General features: G+C 40.3%; 1 protein-coding gene across 2 annotated transcripts; it reads right to left on the bottom strand.

Annotated features, from left to right (window-relative positions):
• Nucleotides 1–514: 514 nt before the first annotated feature.
• On the bottom strand, nt 515–15,367 carry brsk1a (BR serine/threonine kinase 1a). 2 transcript variants are annotated; one of them, XM_088000962.1, is made up of 19 exons: nt 15,283–15,367; nt 15,099–15,193; nt 13,824–13,909; nt 12,735–12,875; nt 12,442–12,558; nt 11,524–11,557; nt 11,025–11,093; nt 10,792–10,938; nt 9,919–9,950; nt 9,664–9,828; nt 8,771–8,868; nt 7,741–7,894; nt 7,580–7,640; nt 5,313–5,943; nt 4,645–4,708; nt 4,434–4,557; nt 3,887–4,097; nt 3,148–3,237; nt 515–2,885 (listed from the first exon to the last, which is right to left on the bottom strand). In XM_088000962.1, exons 1-19 carry the CDS (start codon nt 15,365–15,367, stop codon nt 2,650–2,652), a joined length of 2,640 nt encoding a protein of 879 aa, XP_087857088.1. In that variant the 3' UTR covers nt 515–2,649. The 2 variants fall into 2 exon arrangements, with proteins under 2 accessions (XP_087857088.1, XP_087857089.1); XM_088000963.1 differs by having other exon boundaries at nt 4,645–4,693.
• Nucleotides 15,368–17,201: the final 1,834 nt, after the last annotated feature.

The following is a 17,201-nucleotide window of genomic DNA, read 5'->3' as shown; positions in this document are numbered from 1 at the left end:
CAGCAGAGAATCATCTTAATGAAACACATCAACCAGACTACAGTTCCTATAGCTTGCCTTCATTATGATCACTCTCTATGTTGGTCCTCCTTGGACCTGATTCTCTTAACAAACCATTTTTATTGTGGTTTATATTTCCTTAAATACGGTGTTCTCAAATCAGAACACAGGTAAACACTTCTAAATGTAGAACTTGATTTAAAAAACAAAACTAAAAAGGGGGAAAAACAAGGAATAAATATAAACTCACCTTGTGTGATGTCATCACAGACATGTGATTATGAAAGATTGGTTTCGTGAGGGTAGATTATTCTTGATTTAAATACCTACCTAAAACGGACAAGGGCATCTTATTTTCTAGATGACAAACTACCTAAGGAGAATTTAATCATACAAAAAGAAAAGGATGTGTAGTAGCTTTAAGTGCTACATCATATCATTAAAACACTTGGATACAGAAAGTGGAAGGTAAACAAACTTTGTAACTAAGAAAGTAAATAGACACACATATAAATTTAGGGTTTATTATTGTCACCATAACAATAATGTGAATCTCTCTTTATTTTGACCATCAATTCAATCATAATTGTTCTTTTATCACAGGCAATAGTTATAATAGTGCACTTTTTATATTTAAATTATGATACAGACACTTCATGTTTTTAAACACCTTATTCTACTGACCCTTATGAATGGAGAATAGTTTACAATCTTAGCCAGGGCTGGGTCAATGAGAGTGAAGGTGGTTTGAGAAATGAAACCGAAAATGAAGGCAAGTAGAAGTGTGTACTAACAGTGAGGCGAACAACTCTGTACATTTTGTCTGGTATGCGACGGGGTGGCGGGGAGTGAAGAGAGGCAAATGAGTGAAGGGAACGCTAAAAATGTGTAAAAGAGAAATAAACAGCGCCTTGCGGGGTTTGGCTTCGGTAGTTAATTTGATATGGTTAGGTTGGGCGAAGTCGCCATGCGGAATCAGCTCAACGTATATCTGCTGCGAAGCTTTAATCTCTCTCACTCAGTCATCAGTCACCAGTTCACTCAGATTCCAGATACCAGAGATAAGCATGAGAAGCTTGAGATTCAAACGTAAAGAAAACGAGTCAACACATCTATCAGAGCAGGAAAGGAAAATCAGAGTGATTATGAGTGAATTAGATTGTTATTAAAATGGTTCTCATGACATGGAATACACTTTGTAAACCAACATATGGCAAAACCGAACTCTAAATTAAATATATCAATTAATAAATAACCAAATAAATAAATAAATAATCAAATAAATTAATGAAAAACTGAAACTCCTGCACTTTGTTGCATATTGTGCTGAATGGAAGACTGGTGAAGAACACTGAATGGTCTGGCGTAGTACTGGGGTAACATGGATGTCCGAGTTGCTACGTCGTGCTTGTCCAATGGCGTGACACTTGGAGATCCAACGCTTGGCTCGTTGGTGAACACTCAGATGAGGAGCGCGGGGCTGTTGGGAGATGCTTGCTTCCTGGTTTTTTTAAAGTCCTGTGCAAACCTTGTGAGTCCAGCGTCATGAAAATGTCCACTCATGAGTTTCCTGTTTTGTGTTTTTTTGTTTTTTCTTTACAAGTCAGTATGTGAATACAATGGCAAGAGGAGACAAGCTTCAGATGAGAGGTGCTTTCTGGTTGATCCAAAGGTCAGGAATGATCTTCTGATTCAGTCTGGGCACAAACACCTCCAACGAGGGTCAGAGATCTACTCACGTATTAACAAGGCCCTCCACACGACCCCTATAGCAATGTTCATATATCTGTTCAAACCAAAGCAACCAAAGCAACAAGGGTCCAATGCAGAATCATAGATGCATTGTTTCATACCGTCTCTGAGTAAAAAGGAAATACAAAACAACTCAACGTATGCCAACAACGTTCAGACTGTTTCTGCTGCCGTCTTCACCAATACCACTGTGCTACTGACATCCTCAAATAAAAGGAAATACATTAACACAAATAAAACCAAAATAAAAAAATAAGTTTTTTCACATTCACTTACTTAGCTTACTTGTTGGCTTTCTTTAGATCAACAAAAGCCGCTGCTGGAACTCAAGGATGCAGTTTCTTAAGAGAAAAGCGGAACCTCCTGGTGGCAGGTTGCTAAAATTTAAAGTTTTTATGCTGCAATACATTTACATTTCTCTCCAGATGGACTATTATCTGCGTGTTGCTTGGCAGGGACATGAGCGCCACCTTTAATTTAAGGAGTAAATTTTGGACGTGAACCAATGGTATGACAGACTATTTTATCCGGTCGTGGCATGCACATCAGCACTTCAAAGAATTTCAGTTTGATTTGGGAAGCTACATTTTTAATGGATGGATACCAAACTGCTCATTCTCACACTCCTTTTTTTAAATTAAAGGGTGGTTTCTTAAAATTTCTTCCTCTTTTAAAGGTAGGACTAATGGTGATCCAGAACATCAAGATTATGTTGGCAAAACAATGCAAGATGGGAGGGGAGAACGGCTCAATCCTTGATACGGTTAAGCACTTTCAGTAACGAAGTCAAGGAAGAATCGGGGTGGCTCGTAGCTCGCAGGGAAACTTGAAGGTGGAGTTATTACTGTCTGGTTTCTGGTGCAGCTCAAGCATCCTGCAGCGTGTTCTCTCTCTATCCTACGGTTGGGACTGGGTTCCGTTAGAGGACAGGAGGCGGGTTCTCTCTTTGGCCGAGCCTCTGCGCTGCAGGACTCCTCCGCTGCCTCCGATGCCTCCGCCGTCTGCTCGGTCGCCCCACTCGCACCTGTCGCCCCCACCCTCAGAGCGCCTCGAGTTTTGGCGGGTGGGGGTCCCGTGGGGACGACTGCTCTTCTCATCTGGGAAGGGATCAACAGAGCAGAACAGGAAAGTCACTCCCAGGGTATAGATGGTGCATTATTACCAATCCAATTAGATTAATCTCTGAAATTTTCTAGAAAAAAAAAACGTGGAAATTTTCAGTTTTGAAAGTTGAAAATTTTCAACTTTTTGAGTTTGGAAATTAACTTAATTAAGATTAATTTCAAAAGGTTGAAAGGTCCAAATTTTTAAGAAAAGGGTCAAAGTTTGAGATCAAGTTAAAATAAATGAATTTCTGCTTCGCTGAAGTTAAAACTCATGGATAGGCAGTCTTACCACATAGGGCTTGCACCAGTGGCTGATCATGAGAGCTGAGAAGCTGGGCTTGAATTGTTTCCACCACTCGTCTGAACCTGCGACTCGGCCCTGTGGATCCAAAACCTTGTTGTTGAAATGTGCTGCACAAATAAACTGGACTGACTGAAATCTCCAGCCACGTTTTACCTAAAAGACAAACTTAGTCACACCTAATGAGTAAAAGGGACTAAATCCAGTTAAGGGTTTTCAAAGAGAGTTCTCATTTTTGTTGCTGGGAATAAACTAATAATGATATCTTGGCCAACAAGTTAGGAACCTGTACAACTCTGAGAACCATTTTCAGACCTTTCATTTAAAAATATTACATGTTAATTTGTTGCGCAGCAGGTTAAAAGAAAATAATTCACAGTAAAATTATTTTGCATTTTTAAATGAAAGAAATAAAAATCAAATGTGGGCATTGAGTGCTTTCAACCTCTGGAAAACATTAAGAGAGCACTGCAAAATGATCCGTTTCTCTGATTTTACTCTTTCTAGGTACATGTTTGAGCAAAATGAACATTTCATTCGAAATTCCTAGCCAAAAATTTGTATTTACAGTATTTGAAGAAAATGAGAAGTTCAAATTCATTAAGAAACAACACTAGTAACTCAGATGGAATAACTAGGAGGGATTCAATGGTGTTAATATATATATATATATAGAAATCATGTGGCTGTGACATAAAGCCTTCCCGTTTAAAAGTACGTCATTTGCCTGATATTAGGGAGAACGTCACGCTGTAGATTCCTGTTTCCCTCCTCCCCTCCCTCTCGCTCCTCTCCCTGTCCCGCTCCCTCTCGCCCTCGGAGAAGGCAATGTCCACTTGGAACTTGACGGGCTTCTGGAAGACGGAGGGACCGCCGGAGGACTTGTATTCTGCCCGGAAGCTGGTCTGGGAGATGACGCTGTGGCTGAGCGACGGGATCTGCGTGGTGGGGAGAGAGAGAAGAAGCAGAGAGACCGACAGACTTACGAGGCGGGAGAGGTACAAGGGGTCCGACGTGAGCATAGGGGAGACAAAGGGTGAGGGTGAGGACAGGAGAGACAGAGAGTGAGCCATTGGTGAAAGCAAAGTGCCCCGTGCCACAAGTGAGCGAGCTCAAACAGAAATTAAACAGAGAAGAGTGAAATAATGAGAAGCAATGAGGTGCACAGCATGAGAGTGCATGTGAATGCCTTTCTCCCCCAGAGAGTCATGCTCATGTACAAATAAAAGTTGACAAGAGAGCAGCGCGTAGGACAGACCACATCAGATACTCACTGACAGGAAAGCGTGGACAATGTCGGCTTTGACAGAACTCAACGGTTTGTCCCTGATCACCACGAAGATCTGCTCCTCTTTCTCCAAACCGATGAAATTCCCGAACCAGGACTTCTTGGCCAGCCTTGACGGCAAAGTAAAAATTGCAAACAGTGAGCGAGAACGCAGGAGAGGCATACTGGGAGAATTAAAGAGCAGGCAGGAGTCTTACTCTGGGCTGGATTCTGGCGTTAGGCTGGACATGTCCTCTGACGTCGGAACTGGGAGAGAAAGATCTAAATTAAAGATAATTTCATAAACAGCTGGAAGTCATGGAGGTCGTATCCTAGATTCACCTTGTTTTGGTCTCATTACAAACACAAACCTCAGCGTACTTTATGGGTTTAAAGTAGCAACCAAAACATGTTGAAAACCAGAGTAGTTTAAGTGTGAATTCACCGTTATGTTTGCCTATTACTTAAAACTAGAGATGCACCGATCCAACATTAACTGTATTGGTCCCGATACTGAAAAAAATTCTAGCAGATGTCAGTTTCCATTTCTTTATTATTTATTTTACATTAGCTGTTCTACTTCTAATTCCACTGACTGAACAAATTAACATTGTTTTTACATGTTTGACCAAGTCTGTGAAGCTTATTGGTGTAAAAGTGCTGCACTGGTGCAGAGTTATCAAATAAATTTGTAATTCAGTCCATTTATGTAAGTCAGTGCTGTTATTATGTATTGGATCATATCAGACGATACTAAACCTCAGATATCTGCGCCAGCATCAGAAATGAAAAAAGTGGATCAGTGCATCCCAGCTTAAAGTTTATGGTTGTAATCTGACAGAGGTTCATAAATACTGGTTTATTGTAACATAACGTAGAAACTCACCTTGTAATTTGCGGCGATGGAATCGCGGCGATCCCAGCAAGTTGTTCTTGAAAGAATTGAGGCGAGTCCTCCAGTGAGCGGGGCTGCTGGCCGCCATGCCGCCGCCCCCTCCTGGGCTGGAGGGAGGGGTGAGCGACAGCGAGCCCACCCCGCCGCCTCCCTCTGCCCGTGATGAGGATGAGGACGAGGAAGAGGAGGGCGGGGTGGAGGAGGGGTGGTGGGGGTGGTGTACAGGGGTGCCCAACGGTGTGGGCAGCGGAGAGCCCTGGGGGGTAACCTGTGGCACAGAGTGGGCAGAGTTTGGGTAGAAACTCTTAGTCACTGACTTGAGGACAGAGGACGAAGGGAAGAAGAAGCGAGGGATGGGTGACAGGAGCGGGGAGGGGGAGGGCGAGCGGGAGGATGGGTTGTGCAGGGGCAGGGATTTGATGGCCTGCAGGTGGGGACGGTCGGCGGGTCCTTTGGTGGGCAGGGTCTGGGTCTTGGGGTTGGGGGACGCTTTGGGCTTGTCATGAGACCGTGCTGAACGAGGAGTGGTGACGTTTCCCTGTTTGGACTCCTTTATGAGGGGGGAAGCAGTGGCACAGGTGACGTCTGATTGGCTGAAAGTGAAGACGGGGCTCTGGTAGGACTGTGGGGGGTTTGGAGGAGTGTGGGAGTGGTGGGGGGAGGAGAGATGGAAAACAAGAAAGAGAAGGGATGGAAAATGGAGAAAGGATGGAAATGAATATCATGCTTAATGACAGAAGAGTGCACCTTATGAACAGTGAATGTGCTCAATGCAAATCGAACTGCGGATTATGAAAGCTTCAGTTTCAGGGTTTCCCTCAGTGTTTCATAGGCCTGACGGGCCACCAGGCTTTACTTTTGGTGTTTGTTTATTAGAGGTGTTTTATACACCAGTAACATTGATACCAAAGGCAGGTTGAAGAGTCTCTTTGGTGAAACGATTGGAAGCAAAATGGCAACATGGTGAGGTCAGAATGTGAACACATGGGGTGGCTGGGGTCAGGTGTGTTTCTCTATTCACAGGAACCACTTCCTGTCTTTACTGGTCTGCATGCTAACAACTTCAGAGAATAAAGTGATAAGTCACAGATTAAGGATCAAAACTTAGATTACAGTTTTCTGGCCGATCCCTGATAACCGAACTTTTAAAAAGCCTTACTGAATGCTGATTTTGGCCAATACCAATTTTTTTCTCTGGATTCAACTCTCATAGCAAGAGAGTTGCTGAACTGGCAACAGTGGGGTAGCTATTGTTAAATATAAACGTGCAGACATGACCTGGTGGGCTGGTCTGTCAACAAACCTCTCTAAAGGGAGAGCAGAAGAGGACAGTGGTTGATTTTTAGACCTATGCAGAGGCGGATAAGATCAGTGGATATGATCGGCTTCACATGTAAAAAATTGGCCGATCACCGATCTCCCAAAATTAAGAAAATCGGCACCGATAAATCAGTGCACCTCTAATCAAAACAAGTTAGATAATTTAATTAGGATGAAATAACTGAACTGCAATACAAGTATTTACTTTAATTGTATTTTTTATATTTGCCTTTTTCAAGATGATGTTAGGTACTGTTAATAATGCCTTCCAATAATACATAATTACCTAGACATATCTTCAAATTTCCTGCCGACTTTAAACATTTTTAAACTCAAGAACACGGTGGGCCGCTGGATGACTGCCCTAGCATCCCTACCACTGGGGAAGCCCTGAGTTTGATTGTTTTATTCTTTTCCAAACACTATTGATATGAGAGGGTTTAGTGTTGTGGCAGAGACGAAGTTAAAGTGCAGAGACAGGACAGTGAGGCTGTTACTGTAGGCTTCAAATTGAAACTACTTTATTTCAGTAAATAACCACTAGTTGTTCTCGTACATGCTCAGGGAGGCAGAGAGATGACATAAAGGGAGAAAATGCAAACTTCCTGTTGAGAAAGATTTAAATTTGAGGAGCTGGAAGTGGTGTGATGATGTGTATAAATGACTGGAGACACTGATATATGGACAGTACAGAAAAGATTGTGGAAAGTTGATTCATATTAAACAGTTTCATCTGAAAATATTGACCACAAATTGATGTTGATATTTATCAGAGTGATTAGTGAGGGAGTTTGCTGTAAAAATCTGCAGAAAATATCAATTACTGATTGCTAGAGGCAACCATCATCATTTCTAAAAGAGGCATTAGACACAAGATTAACACACAAAGATTATTACATTGTGTAATAAAGTGCATTAAAAGTCTGTGAAGTCCTTACCCTGGGACTGCTGAGGGGGCTTGAGGAGAGACCACTAGAAGCTCCACTGACTGAGCGAGACCTGTTGAAAATAACCAGCATAAAAGTGACAAAGAACAGAGTAAAATGAACTTTTAACGTCTATAAAGAGAGAATTTTGTGTTTAATGTACACACACTTACCTCTGACTGTGTGCAGCTGTGTCGAGGGCCCTGCGAGGTGGAGTGGGAGACCCCTGCTCCGTAACACTAAGGACTTCTAGGCTTTTCCTCTCAGGGCGACAGCGGCCATGACGCGTCAGCATGGGAGAGTCGACACGCTTCCGGGGAGGGTCTGCTGAAAAAACACAACGCGTTCTGTCAGCTTTAAACTGGATTTCCAACCAGTGCAGCAAGCAGGACAGCTCTATAACAGACCCAGTGTGGCTGTTAGTGGTTCTAATTACAAACACATTTTAAATGACACAGGGTCTTAAATAGGGACACGATGATCCACTTAAGAGGAGCTATAACAGTTTAATTGTTTGGCAAGATACGCAACAAGATACTATTGTAGTAATCAAGCATTTTAGTGATTATTCTGATAATTAATTAATTAATCGGATGAATGAAATTTTCTATTCCTGCAAATTTTTCATTTAATCACTAAAGCTCATTTTAAACAATATGCATTAAAAAATGCAAATAAATAAATTATTATTTAAAGTACAATCAGAGAGCATTCATTCAAAGGATGCTTATCATTTATAGAAACTAAAACAATATGTTTAACACCACCATGTGAAAAGCTCAGTCCTTTCTGCTTAACCTAACATTGATACTGACATTAAATTTCTTTTTTTGATAAACCAAATAATAACTGGATAAAAAGATGCTAAATAGCAGATTTTATTAACATAATTTGAATGACCACTTTAGGAGTTCTCGATAGAATATCTTTACAGAAAAAGAATATTTTTCAACCTAAATGAAAAATGAATTGATTTTTGATACAGTGTTGGCCATTTGTTCTTTAAAAAAATGGCATGTTTTAATGTCTGCATACTCCAGTTAATGATTATTTGATTACTAAATTAGCTGACAATTTATTTCATAATCGATTTATTGTGATTAATCTAATCAATTGGATCAGCCCTCCAAAATGTGGACACAAGAAGCTAATAAAAGCAGCTTCCCCTCTGGAACGGTTCGCTCCTGCCCCCTACTGGCTCACCAACGTCATTGCGTGGAGGCAGGTCCTCGTCCTCATAGCTTGGGTACCGTTCCTTCCTGTCCAGCAGTAGGTAATAGATCATCTTCTCCTGGTTTTCTCTAAATATAAAAACAATGTCTCATACACATTTTTCGCACAAGATATTGTTAATGGAGAAATAATTTTTTTACCTTTCTACCAAAATTTAAAGCCACATGCTTATGTTTAAATTTAATCTTTTCAAGATATGTATTTCTAAACCAATTAAAATGCTTTATTTATGCCTTAAAGAGTCAGTATTTTGTCTTTTCCAGGCGCATAGTGCCATTTTATAGAACAATCAAGTTACTATTTTACTATTAGTTGTTATAAAAATGTTATATATCAAATATGATGTTAAATAAATGTCACTAGGTGATTTAAACTCTTAAAATTGGGCCTGTCTCTTTAAAAACTGTCTCTTTCTGAAACTCTGCCTTCAGGAAGTCATCACAGAGTGGCTCTTCTATTAACCCTTTAACAACGTTTTTACCAGCTTTTTAGAAGTAGCTCCTACAATGAGCTCAGCAGATGTGCAGTTCTGCCAGGTGTTTGCTAATTGCTGTTGGCTAGTCTGAAGGAGCAGAGTTTGGGGGGACATGGGGCAATATGTGCTCTGTAGCGTGGAAGCATGAGAGCTTGGAAACTGCAGCTCCTTGAAGGTGGAGCTAGACCCACCCAGACGTTTTGCACAGCTGAATGGTTGCCATGGAGATTAAAGGATTTCTCAAATCCCATATATCTCCAGGTATGTTTTTGATAACATTATGACATGACGTAAAGCTCACAAAAGTAGACTTTCAATACCACCGCCCCTTTAATCCACTAAGATGACAGGACAGGTGGATGAACACTAAAGTTCTCAGCACTCTTACTCTTCGCATTGCAAATCACGGGTAAGCTTGACTCGGTCGCGGAAACATCCTAGAGAGTGCATGCTCTCCAACACATCCGGGTCCAACTCGGTCAGCGACAGGATTCTCCGCACACACACCCGCCTGGGAGGAGGCTGCTCGGGACACGGCTCGTTACGACCGCCCCTGCGACACGACAAATCACAAACAACCGGGATTAACTTCAAAATATGGTGCAGCATCTTCTGACTGCAGAGAGAAAGAATGTTTACTCACTGATACCAGGAGTGTTTCTGGATGGCCTCTAGCTGTAAGAGGAACAGGGCAGATGGGGCCATTAGTTTCTACAGTCTGTTCACGGCCAGATGGCTGCAGAGCTGGGCTGAGTTTTTCTTTCTTTCTTTTTTTTTTTTTTTTGCTTTGAATATTATTATCTCAGAATAATGAATGCCAAATCCAAGTTTACAACTTTACTCCTTGCTGGAATGGAAGAGAACAGAAAATTTCCAGCCTAGGGACTCACATCCTTCTAAATCCGGTCCTGTCACAACAAAATGAGACAGTGGCTGATTTTACCAGCTCTGTAGAAACGGATAAGATCAGTTTCTCATCAATAATCACCCAAAATGAAGGAAATCTGAGCCATTTTACTGGTGGATCCCAGTCAATCCTGATTGTTGATTAATGCTCTGAAGCTTTAATAAAACAGCAGCATTTACTCTCAGATTGAATGAAATTCAGAGTCAGTGGGACTGAACAGAATGCAATAGAAACACAGTTCCTTCCACTTCACCATTATGCACTGCTGTCTTGTTTTATCACATTAAAATCCTAAAATATGCCCAGTCAAATCATATGTGGCATCATGGATTGTACCACTTATATTGATAGAGGAAAGGGAGTCAATTTTGAAGAAATATGGCCACCGTTTACTGAATTTCTCAGTAAACTCAGGAAATTAATTATGAAGGAAATTAATTCAGAAAATGATGCTTAGTGGTGACTTGTTCTTTTTTAGTTTTTCCATTATTTGTAATTACTTTGGGGATTAGATTGTTTAATGCATTTCCTATGTCAATTGTATCACTATCACATGTAATTTTAAAATAAAGTTTTTATAATTTCGACTAGTGGATGCGGGTAGCGTACCGTGAGCCTCTTCTCAGGGTTAACCTCTATCATGCCTTTGAGCAGCGACTGGCAGTCGGGGGGGATGAAGTGTGGCATGTGGAAGACGCCGCTCTTCACCTTTTCCAGGAGCTGGCGAAGGTTGTCGTGGTCAAACGGCAGAGCACCCTGAAGGCAAGAGGGAGAGCAGGAAATGACAGAGTGAAAAACATTTCAAATGAAAATGAAACTGAACACTGGAGGTTAAAACTGACCACCAGGAGGGCAAACAGGATGACCCCACAGCTCCACACATCCGCTCTCCTCCCATCATACTTCTCTCCCTGTAAGACAGGATGTTATAAATCTAAAGTTGATTCAAATAGAATTCACTTACTTTACCTGAATTATGAGTTACACAAGCTTAAACATGGCTACATTTCTGTCAAAAGAAACTCTGTAATCCATTTTAATCCCTGTACTTATTCTGTCTCCACCGACACTGTGAAAACAACATTTATTTCATGGAGCAGGATAATCTTTTAAGTGCTGAGCGCAGTGCGAAAACTCACTTTGACAAGAGATGAGCCCCATAAAAGTAACACAGGTCCAGATTTATCGTCAGTTTGAGAGATTTCACCTTTACCTTCAATGGTTTTCAAATCATTAGTGCCATCGCTGGGTGTTCAGCTCGTGTGGCTCAACGCGTTTGCTTCAGGATCAATAATTTAATCACATCATTTGCTCATTTCCATCACAGGTAAAGGCACTCACCCGTATAACTTCAGGACAGGCATAATGTGGTGATCTGAAATCAAAGAAAAACGTGTTAAAGGACGTGTTAATATTTCTATAAATACTGAGGTGAAGGCAGGAGTAGTGATAACTGCATAAAAAAGGGAATTAACAACATGGACTCTTCAAAAGAGTAAAAGCTAAGATGTGCTGGTTTTAGCTTCAGTGGCTCATGGAAAGTTCTGTTTCTGCAAACCTCACGTATTGGGAACCCCAGTAAAGATGCGTAAAAACCTTCAAATATTTGCATCTTTAATAGCATTAGCATAATTTTACACAAAGGAGCACATAACACCACAGCATTCTCAAAATATCAGACTTTAAAAACTTAATATCTGGTGATGTGAAGAGTTTTGTCAGTTAAATTAAAATGATTTGGATTTTAGATAGTTTAATGATCCAAACTTTAATATGTAATTATCAAAGAAATGGTTCACCAAATCCAAAATAAAGTTGTTTTTTTTAAACACAGATGTAAACGTACTGAATTACAAATGTACTTTATAACTCTGCACACTTAAATACACCGATAGCTTCACAAGCTCGGTCAAATTTATAAAAACAACTTTAATTTGGTCAATTAGAAGTAAAACAAAACAATAAGTTTACTACTTTGGTCAAACTTAGAAATAAACTATAACAAACTTTCTTCCGAATGGTTCAGAAAGTGTAAATATAATGTAAGATATATGATAAAGGATGACATTGATCAGAGCACAAAACATAGAACTAGACTGTATAGATTGGACACATTGTTAACAACACCCAATGTAGATTTTTTCTCAATATCGGGACCGATGCAGATATTAATATTGGATCTTTAGTTTTAATGCTTTGCTCACATCTTTGCTCATAAATTAGCCTGGTTCTGTATTAACACACAGGGCTGGTACTGACCCGCAGCTGGTCTCCAACAGGCTGTCCCCCACCTGCAGGGAGGCCATACCGAAGTCAGCAATACGAATGTTGTTCTTCTCATCCAGCAGCAGGTTCTCCGGCTTCAAGTCTCTGTGGCTGCAAAAACACAACACGCACGCACGCACGCACGCACGCACGCACGCACGCACGCACGCACGCACACACACACACACACACACACACACACATAGATTACAGACGGAAGAGGAAATCTATTTCTGACCCGGTCAAAAAAGATCTCAGAGCCAGAGCTCCAAAAGCGAAAAACCAACCAGATGGAGTGACTGTGGCAGAAATCCAACGCAGAGATGATCTGCCTGAAGAACTTCCTGGCTTCTTTTGGCGTTAGACGCCCCTTCTTCACCAGGTAGTCAAAGAGCTCTCCTCCTGACACATGCTCCAACACCAGGTATCTGTCAGAACACCACAGTGAGACTGCATCCTTCAGCAGACAGAACTGAAATCCCTCTGCCTCAGGGATGTTTATATGGATGTGTTTATGATGTCCAGTTCCAAGACGGCCGACTCCTCCAGGTTTATATTTACCTGCATTAAATTAACATTTTATCTCCTTGGAGCTATAATAAACAAAAACAGTTTAGGTAGGAGTTTCATTTTCACACCCACTGAAATAAATACAGCAAAAATATACACCTAGTGACATTCTGATGTTAGCTTTGTTTGCTGTTATTTCTACGTTTCTATATTTGTCAGCTACAGTACATCTCAAACAAATTATTTAGAATATGTTTTTGCAGTTAGTATAAATGTTGAGATGCATGGGAGTCTTAAAACTATCTTGCTTAAGTACTAAATACCAAAAGGAGAAATGAGAAAGTATATGTATTTAAGAAATAGTGCAGAAGATTAAAAAAACAGGACTTGGATAAATAAAAGCAACACATTGGCTGTTGATGCAGATTATGTTGCCATTGTACGGCTTTTTAACTGACTCAATAAAAACACTTGTATGCTCAAGCAAGATTCGGGGTCACGACCCTTTTACATTTTTACTTTGTGGGTCAGAAGCTGGAAAGTTTTGGAACCACAGGAGCCCAAAATGATCTCAAAACGTCAATAATTCCTGGAACAAGATGCCCAATCCATGTCGGCACTTTGAGGGAGCAAATATTTGTAGATTTATGTTTACAATCTTAGCTTATAAAATCTGATTAAGGGCCACATCATTTTTAGACAGGGTCGTTTTTAGTGGCACTAAAACATGGCAGATAAATGTTTGAAAAATAAAAATGCCTCACCCTTCCTAAAGTAGTGCTGGTCTCCATCTAATTCGCAAGTTTTCATTATTATCATAACTTCTTATTGAGCTAGAATTGTCCCAAATTGCAGCAGGAACTTACAGATATTTGTTGTTCTCATAAACGTCATGCAGCTTCAACACATGCGGATGCTCGATCAGTTTCAGAATGGCAATCTCCCTCTCAACCTGGTTAAACAGAAGACAAAGACAAAAATGCTACAGAGCCAGACAGCAGTGATCGTTCTGAAGCATCAGAGTTAAAGTACGTAGACAATAAATAAAGGAGAAATGCCAGTAGTTTAATACAGCACGCAACATTGACAGTGTCCCCTTCCCCCACCTATTGCTTCACTGAAAAAACAAATTTACGGTAAAATACCAGCAGATGTAGTTGCCAGAATTTTTTTCTTTACAGTAAAATTTTTAATTTACCAGAAAATTGTACCATATTTATACGGTAAAATACTGGCAACCACAGCTGTCGGTATTTCACTGTAAATTAGAGATGTTTTTGCACACTGCCAATCAGCTGGCTGAAAGAAGGCTACTAAACTTCAACCTTGCTTAAAAGAGACAAATTTAGTCTCTATAAACAGTCAGTCAATATCCTGACTAATCTACAAGCTAATATCAACTTGTTTTACTTGTGTTACTCTAAAAAGAGCGGAAAGCCAAACAAGTATAACTTTTAGCTATATAAAACTGCAACTTAACTGCAACTTAATATGAACTTTTAAAATAAAGCTTAGAAATACTTTTCAAATTTATAGAAGCCAAATTCATACGTTGAGTTTTACGGGGCACTCTTTTAGTTTTTCCAATCAATAATTTGGAAGCTAGATTTTGAAAAATCTAGCTTCCAAGTACAGAAAGAGTTTAATAATTTACAAAAATCCCTAACTGTGCTAGACCACTAATGAAAAATAAGAAATGGTTTACTCCTACATAATAATATAAGCAAAACAAGACTTTAAGTTGCTAAAGGATCTAAACTCAGAATGTAAAAAAAATAATTCTGATTAAAATTCCAAAACATAGCTCACAGAAACTTTTTAAAATAAAAGTCCTGCTTTTCAAAGGTTTAATTATCACAAAAGCTGGTTCCATGTTCCCAATGGGCTTGAAAGCCCAAAGATGATGCGTTTTGGGCCAAATTCAGCAGCAAAAGATAGATTACACTTTGAGGCAGAATGCAACAATACCACCCGAAAATTTATTCAGGAATACTAGCAGTCAACATTATAATAACTGTAATAACCAATCCATAATTGTGTTTTAAAAGTGCTATAAATAACACCTGCTTTTCTGTTTTGAGTAAAAGCAATTATACATTTTTGTTTTAACACCGTGTATTTTTTTGAGAACAGCCACGTACCTTCATCAGAACTGACTCAGACAGCTTCTCGCGGTTGACTATTTTGATCGCTACCTTCTGACCCGTAATACAGTGGATGCCGAGTTTGACCAGTCCTGAATGTAGAAAAGAGACATATATAGTTTTGATTCAATATGGTTCAGTTTTATATTGTTCATTCTACAATGGGTGTGTGTCCTCTCACCTGTCTGTCCCTTCCCCAGAGTCTTCTCCAGTCGATAGGGCCCAACATATTGAGCAGACTGACTCAGAGACAGTTCCTTACTCATACTGCTCCCACTGAAGGCTTAATACACAATTAGAACTAATACTGCACTGGGATTTATTGCAATTTATCTGGTACTGTACAGGTTTTACATAGGTTGGTGCAAGAAATTATGCTCAACTTTAAATTTCAGGGATATCACAGCTATTTCTAGTTTACTAACATGTATCATGAAATAGCACACAAGTCAAACCATTTGGAAATAAAATTAAGCTGAGATAAATAGTTTCCTGTTCTAAGACAGTAAAACAAAAATATATAGTTTAAAGCAGAGAAACTGGGATGACAGTTTGTACCGAGGCTGCTTACTGAGTTAAATACCAACCACTGTCCTTAAAATGAACATGATAAGGTACTGCAGGCTAACAAGAATGTTTTTCGTATGTACATTAGCTTATTAGTGTAATTTAGTCACATTTATGACGTTAACTACATATATATGTCATTAACCTATAGCTGTAAAACAAGCCGTCTGCTTTAAAGCCTTTACTTATGTCATTTTCTGTTTGAGCGTAAGAACGAAATGTCCAACACGTACGCTTAGATGTTTGCTCCGAAAACGTGATAATAGTTATTTTTTCCTCTGTCAGGCCTGTTTTTACAGGTGCAACAACATGCTATCTGAGGCTAGCTTTAGCTTCGACGCCTCGACCAACGGCCGTCTCGCGCCTGTCACAAACACCGACCCCGCTTGAAGTTTCTCGGCGTCGCCAAACGGTCACTTTTATCGCACGGCTGCCACATTATCTCGGATTCTCGAGGTGAAACGCGCAGTCCTCTCCGGACAACCATCTTCTTACATGTATATGTATTTATATATTTGTTATATTTCATTAGCGTAGCGTAGTCCTCCCCCGTCCCCTGCCTCTGCTCGTCTCTGCCTCCCTACATCACTGCAAGTGGCGGATCACAGCATCTTCTTCCCCCTCTCCTCTCCTTCGGCGTGTCCTCCATGGGCGGTGACACATACAGGTGAAGCAACACCGCACAAATTAGCTTATCTTCCTCCTCGTTTCGGATCCCAGTTCACGCAAGCGAAAGGCCCCCTTTGGATGATACTCCGTTTTCTTGCCGTAAATCGATATTTTCGCTCCCCTCTTCCCTTCCTTCGCCCCGCTCGCATCAGCATCCGGGTCTCACTCCCTCTCCATCCTCTCTCCTCTTGGCTTCTCTTCCCCGCCCTCCTGGTCGCCTTCCTCAAAATACGCTTATCTCTGCATTCACCTCAGCACCTGCCACACCGTGGGCTCCGTGGGCCGCAGAGGACACCTCCCTCCCTGTTATTATGAAAAGACGTGTGTAAACATCGGCTAAGGCTGCGGATGGGACGATGAGGAGCTGCTGACCCAGAGAGATTTCAGTATAACTTGGTAGGCCTGCAGTACTTTATTTAACACGACAGGGATATTTTTGTAACTGTTCCTTGCAAACATTTATGCCCCCTTGAACTTTTTCTCTTTTGTTCACAACTAGAAATTAAAATATATTTCATTAGGATTTTAATGAGACAGAAAAACACAAATGTTTTTGTTACAAATACAGATCTGAAAAGTGTGGAGTGTATTTGTATTAATGCCCCCTTTTTGTACTTTTATACTGTTGAGGAAAATGAAGTGCATGTGATTGCTTCCAGAATAAATAATTAGTCACCTGCTGTAAGAACAGCTGGGTATTTATCACATAGTTTATCATTTATCGTGATAATTTTTTAAAAATAATTTATTATAAAATTATTTATAATAAATAAATAATTTTGTTTATTTATTATAGATGTAGATTTCCCTCCATCTTGCTGTTTAAGGATCAAACATCATGCCAGAAAAAGACACGCTGGATCA

This window comes from Poecilia mexicana, unplaced genomic scaffold (assembly GCF_051168715.1).
Source record: "Poecilia mexicana isolate PSO_F unplaced genomic scaffold, ASM5116871v1 scaffold_19, whole genome shotgun sequence".
Classification (NCBI taxonomy): domain Eukaryota; kingdom Metazoa; phylum Chordata; class Actinopteri; order Cyprinodontiformes; family Poeciliidae; genus Poecilia; species Poecilia mexicana.
This window is presented reverse-complemented; position numbering and strand designations above follow the sequence as displayed.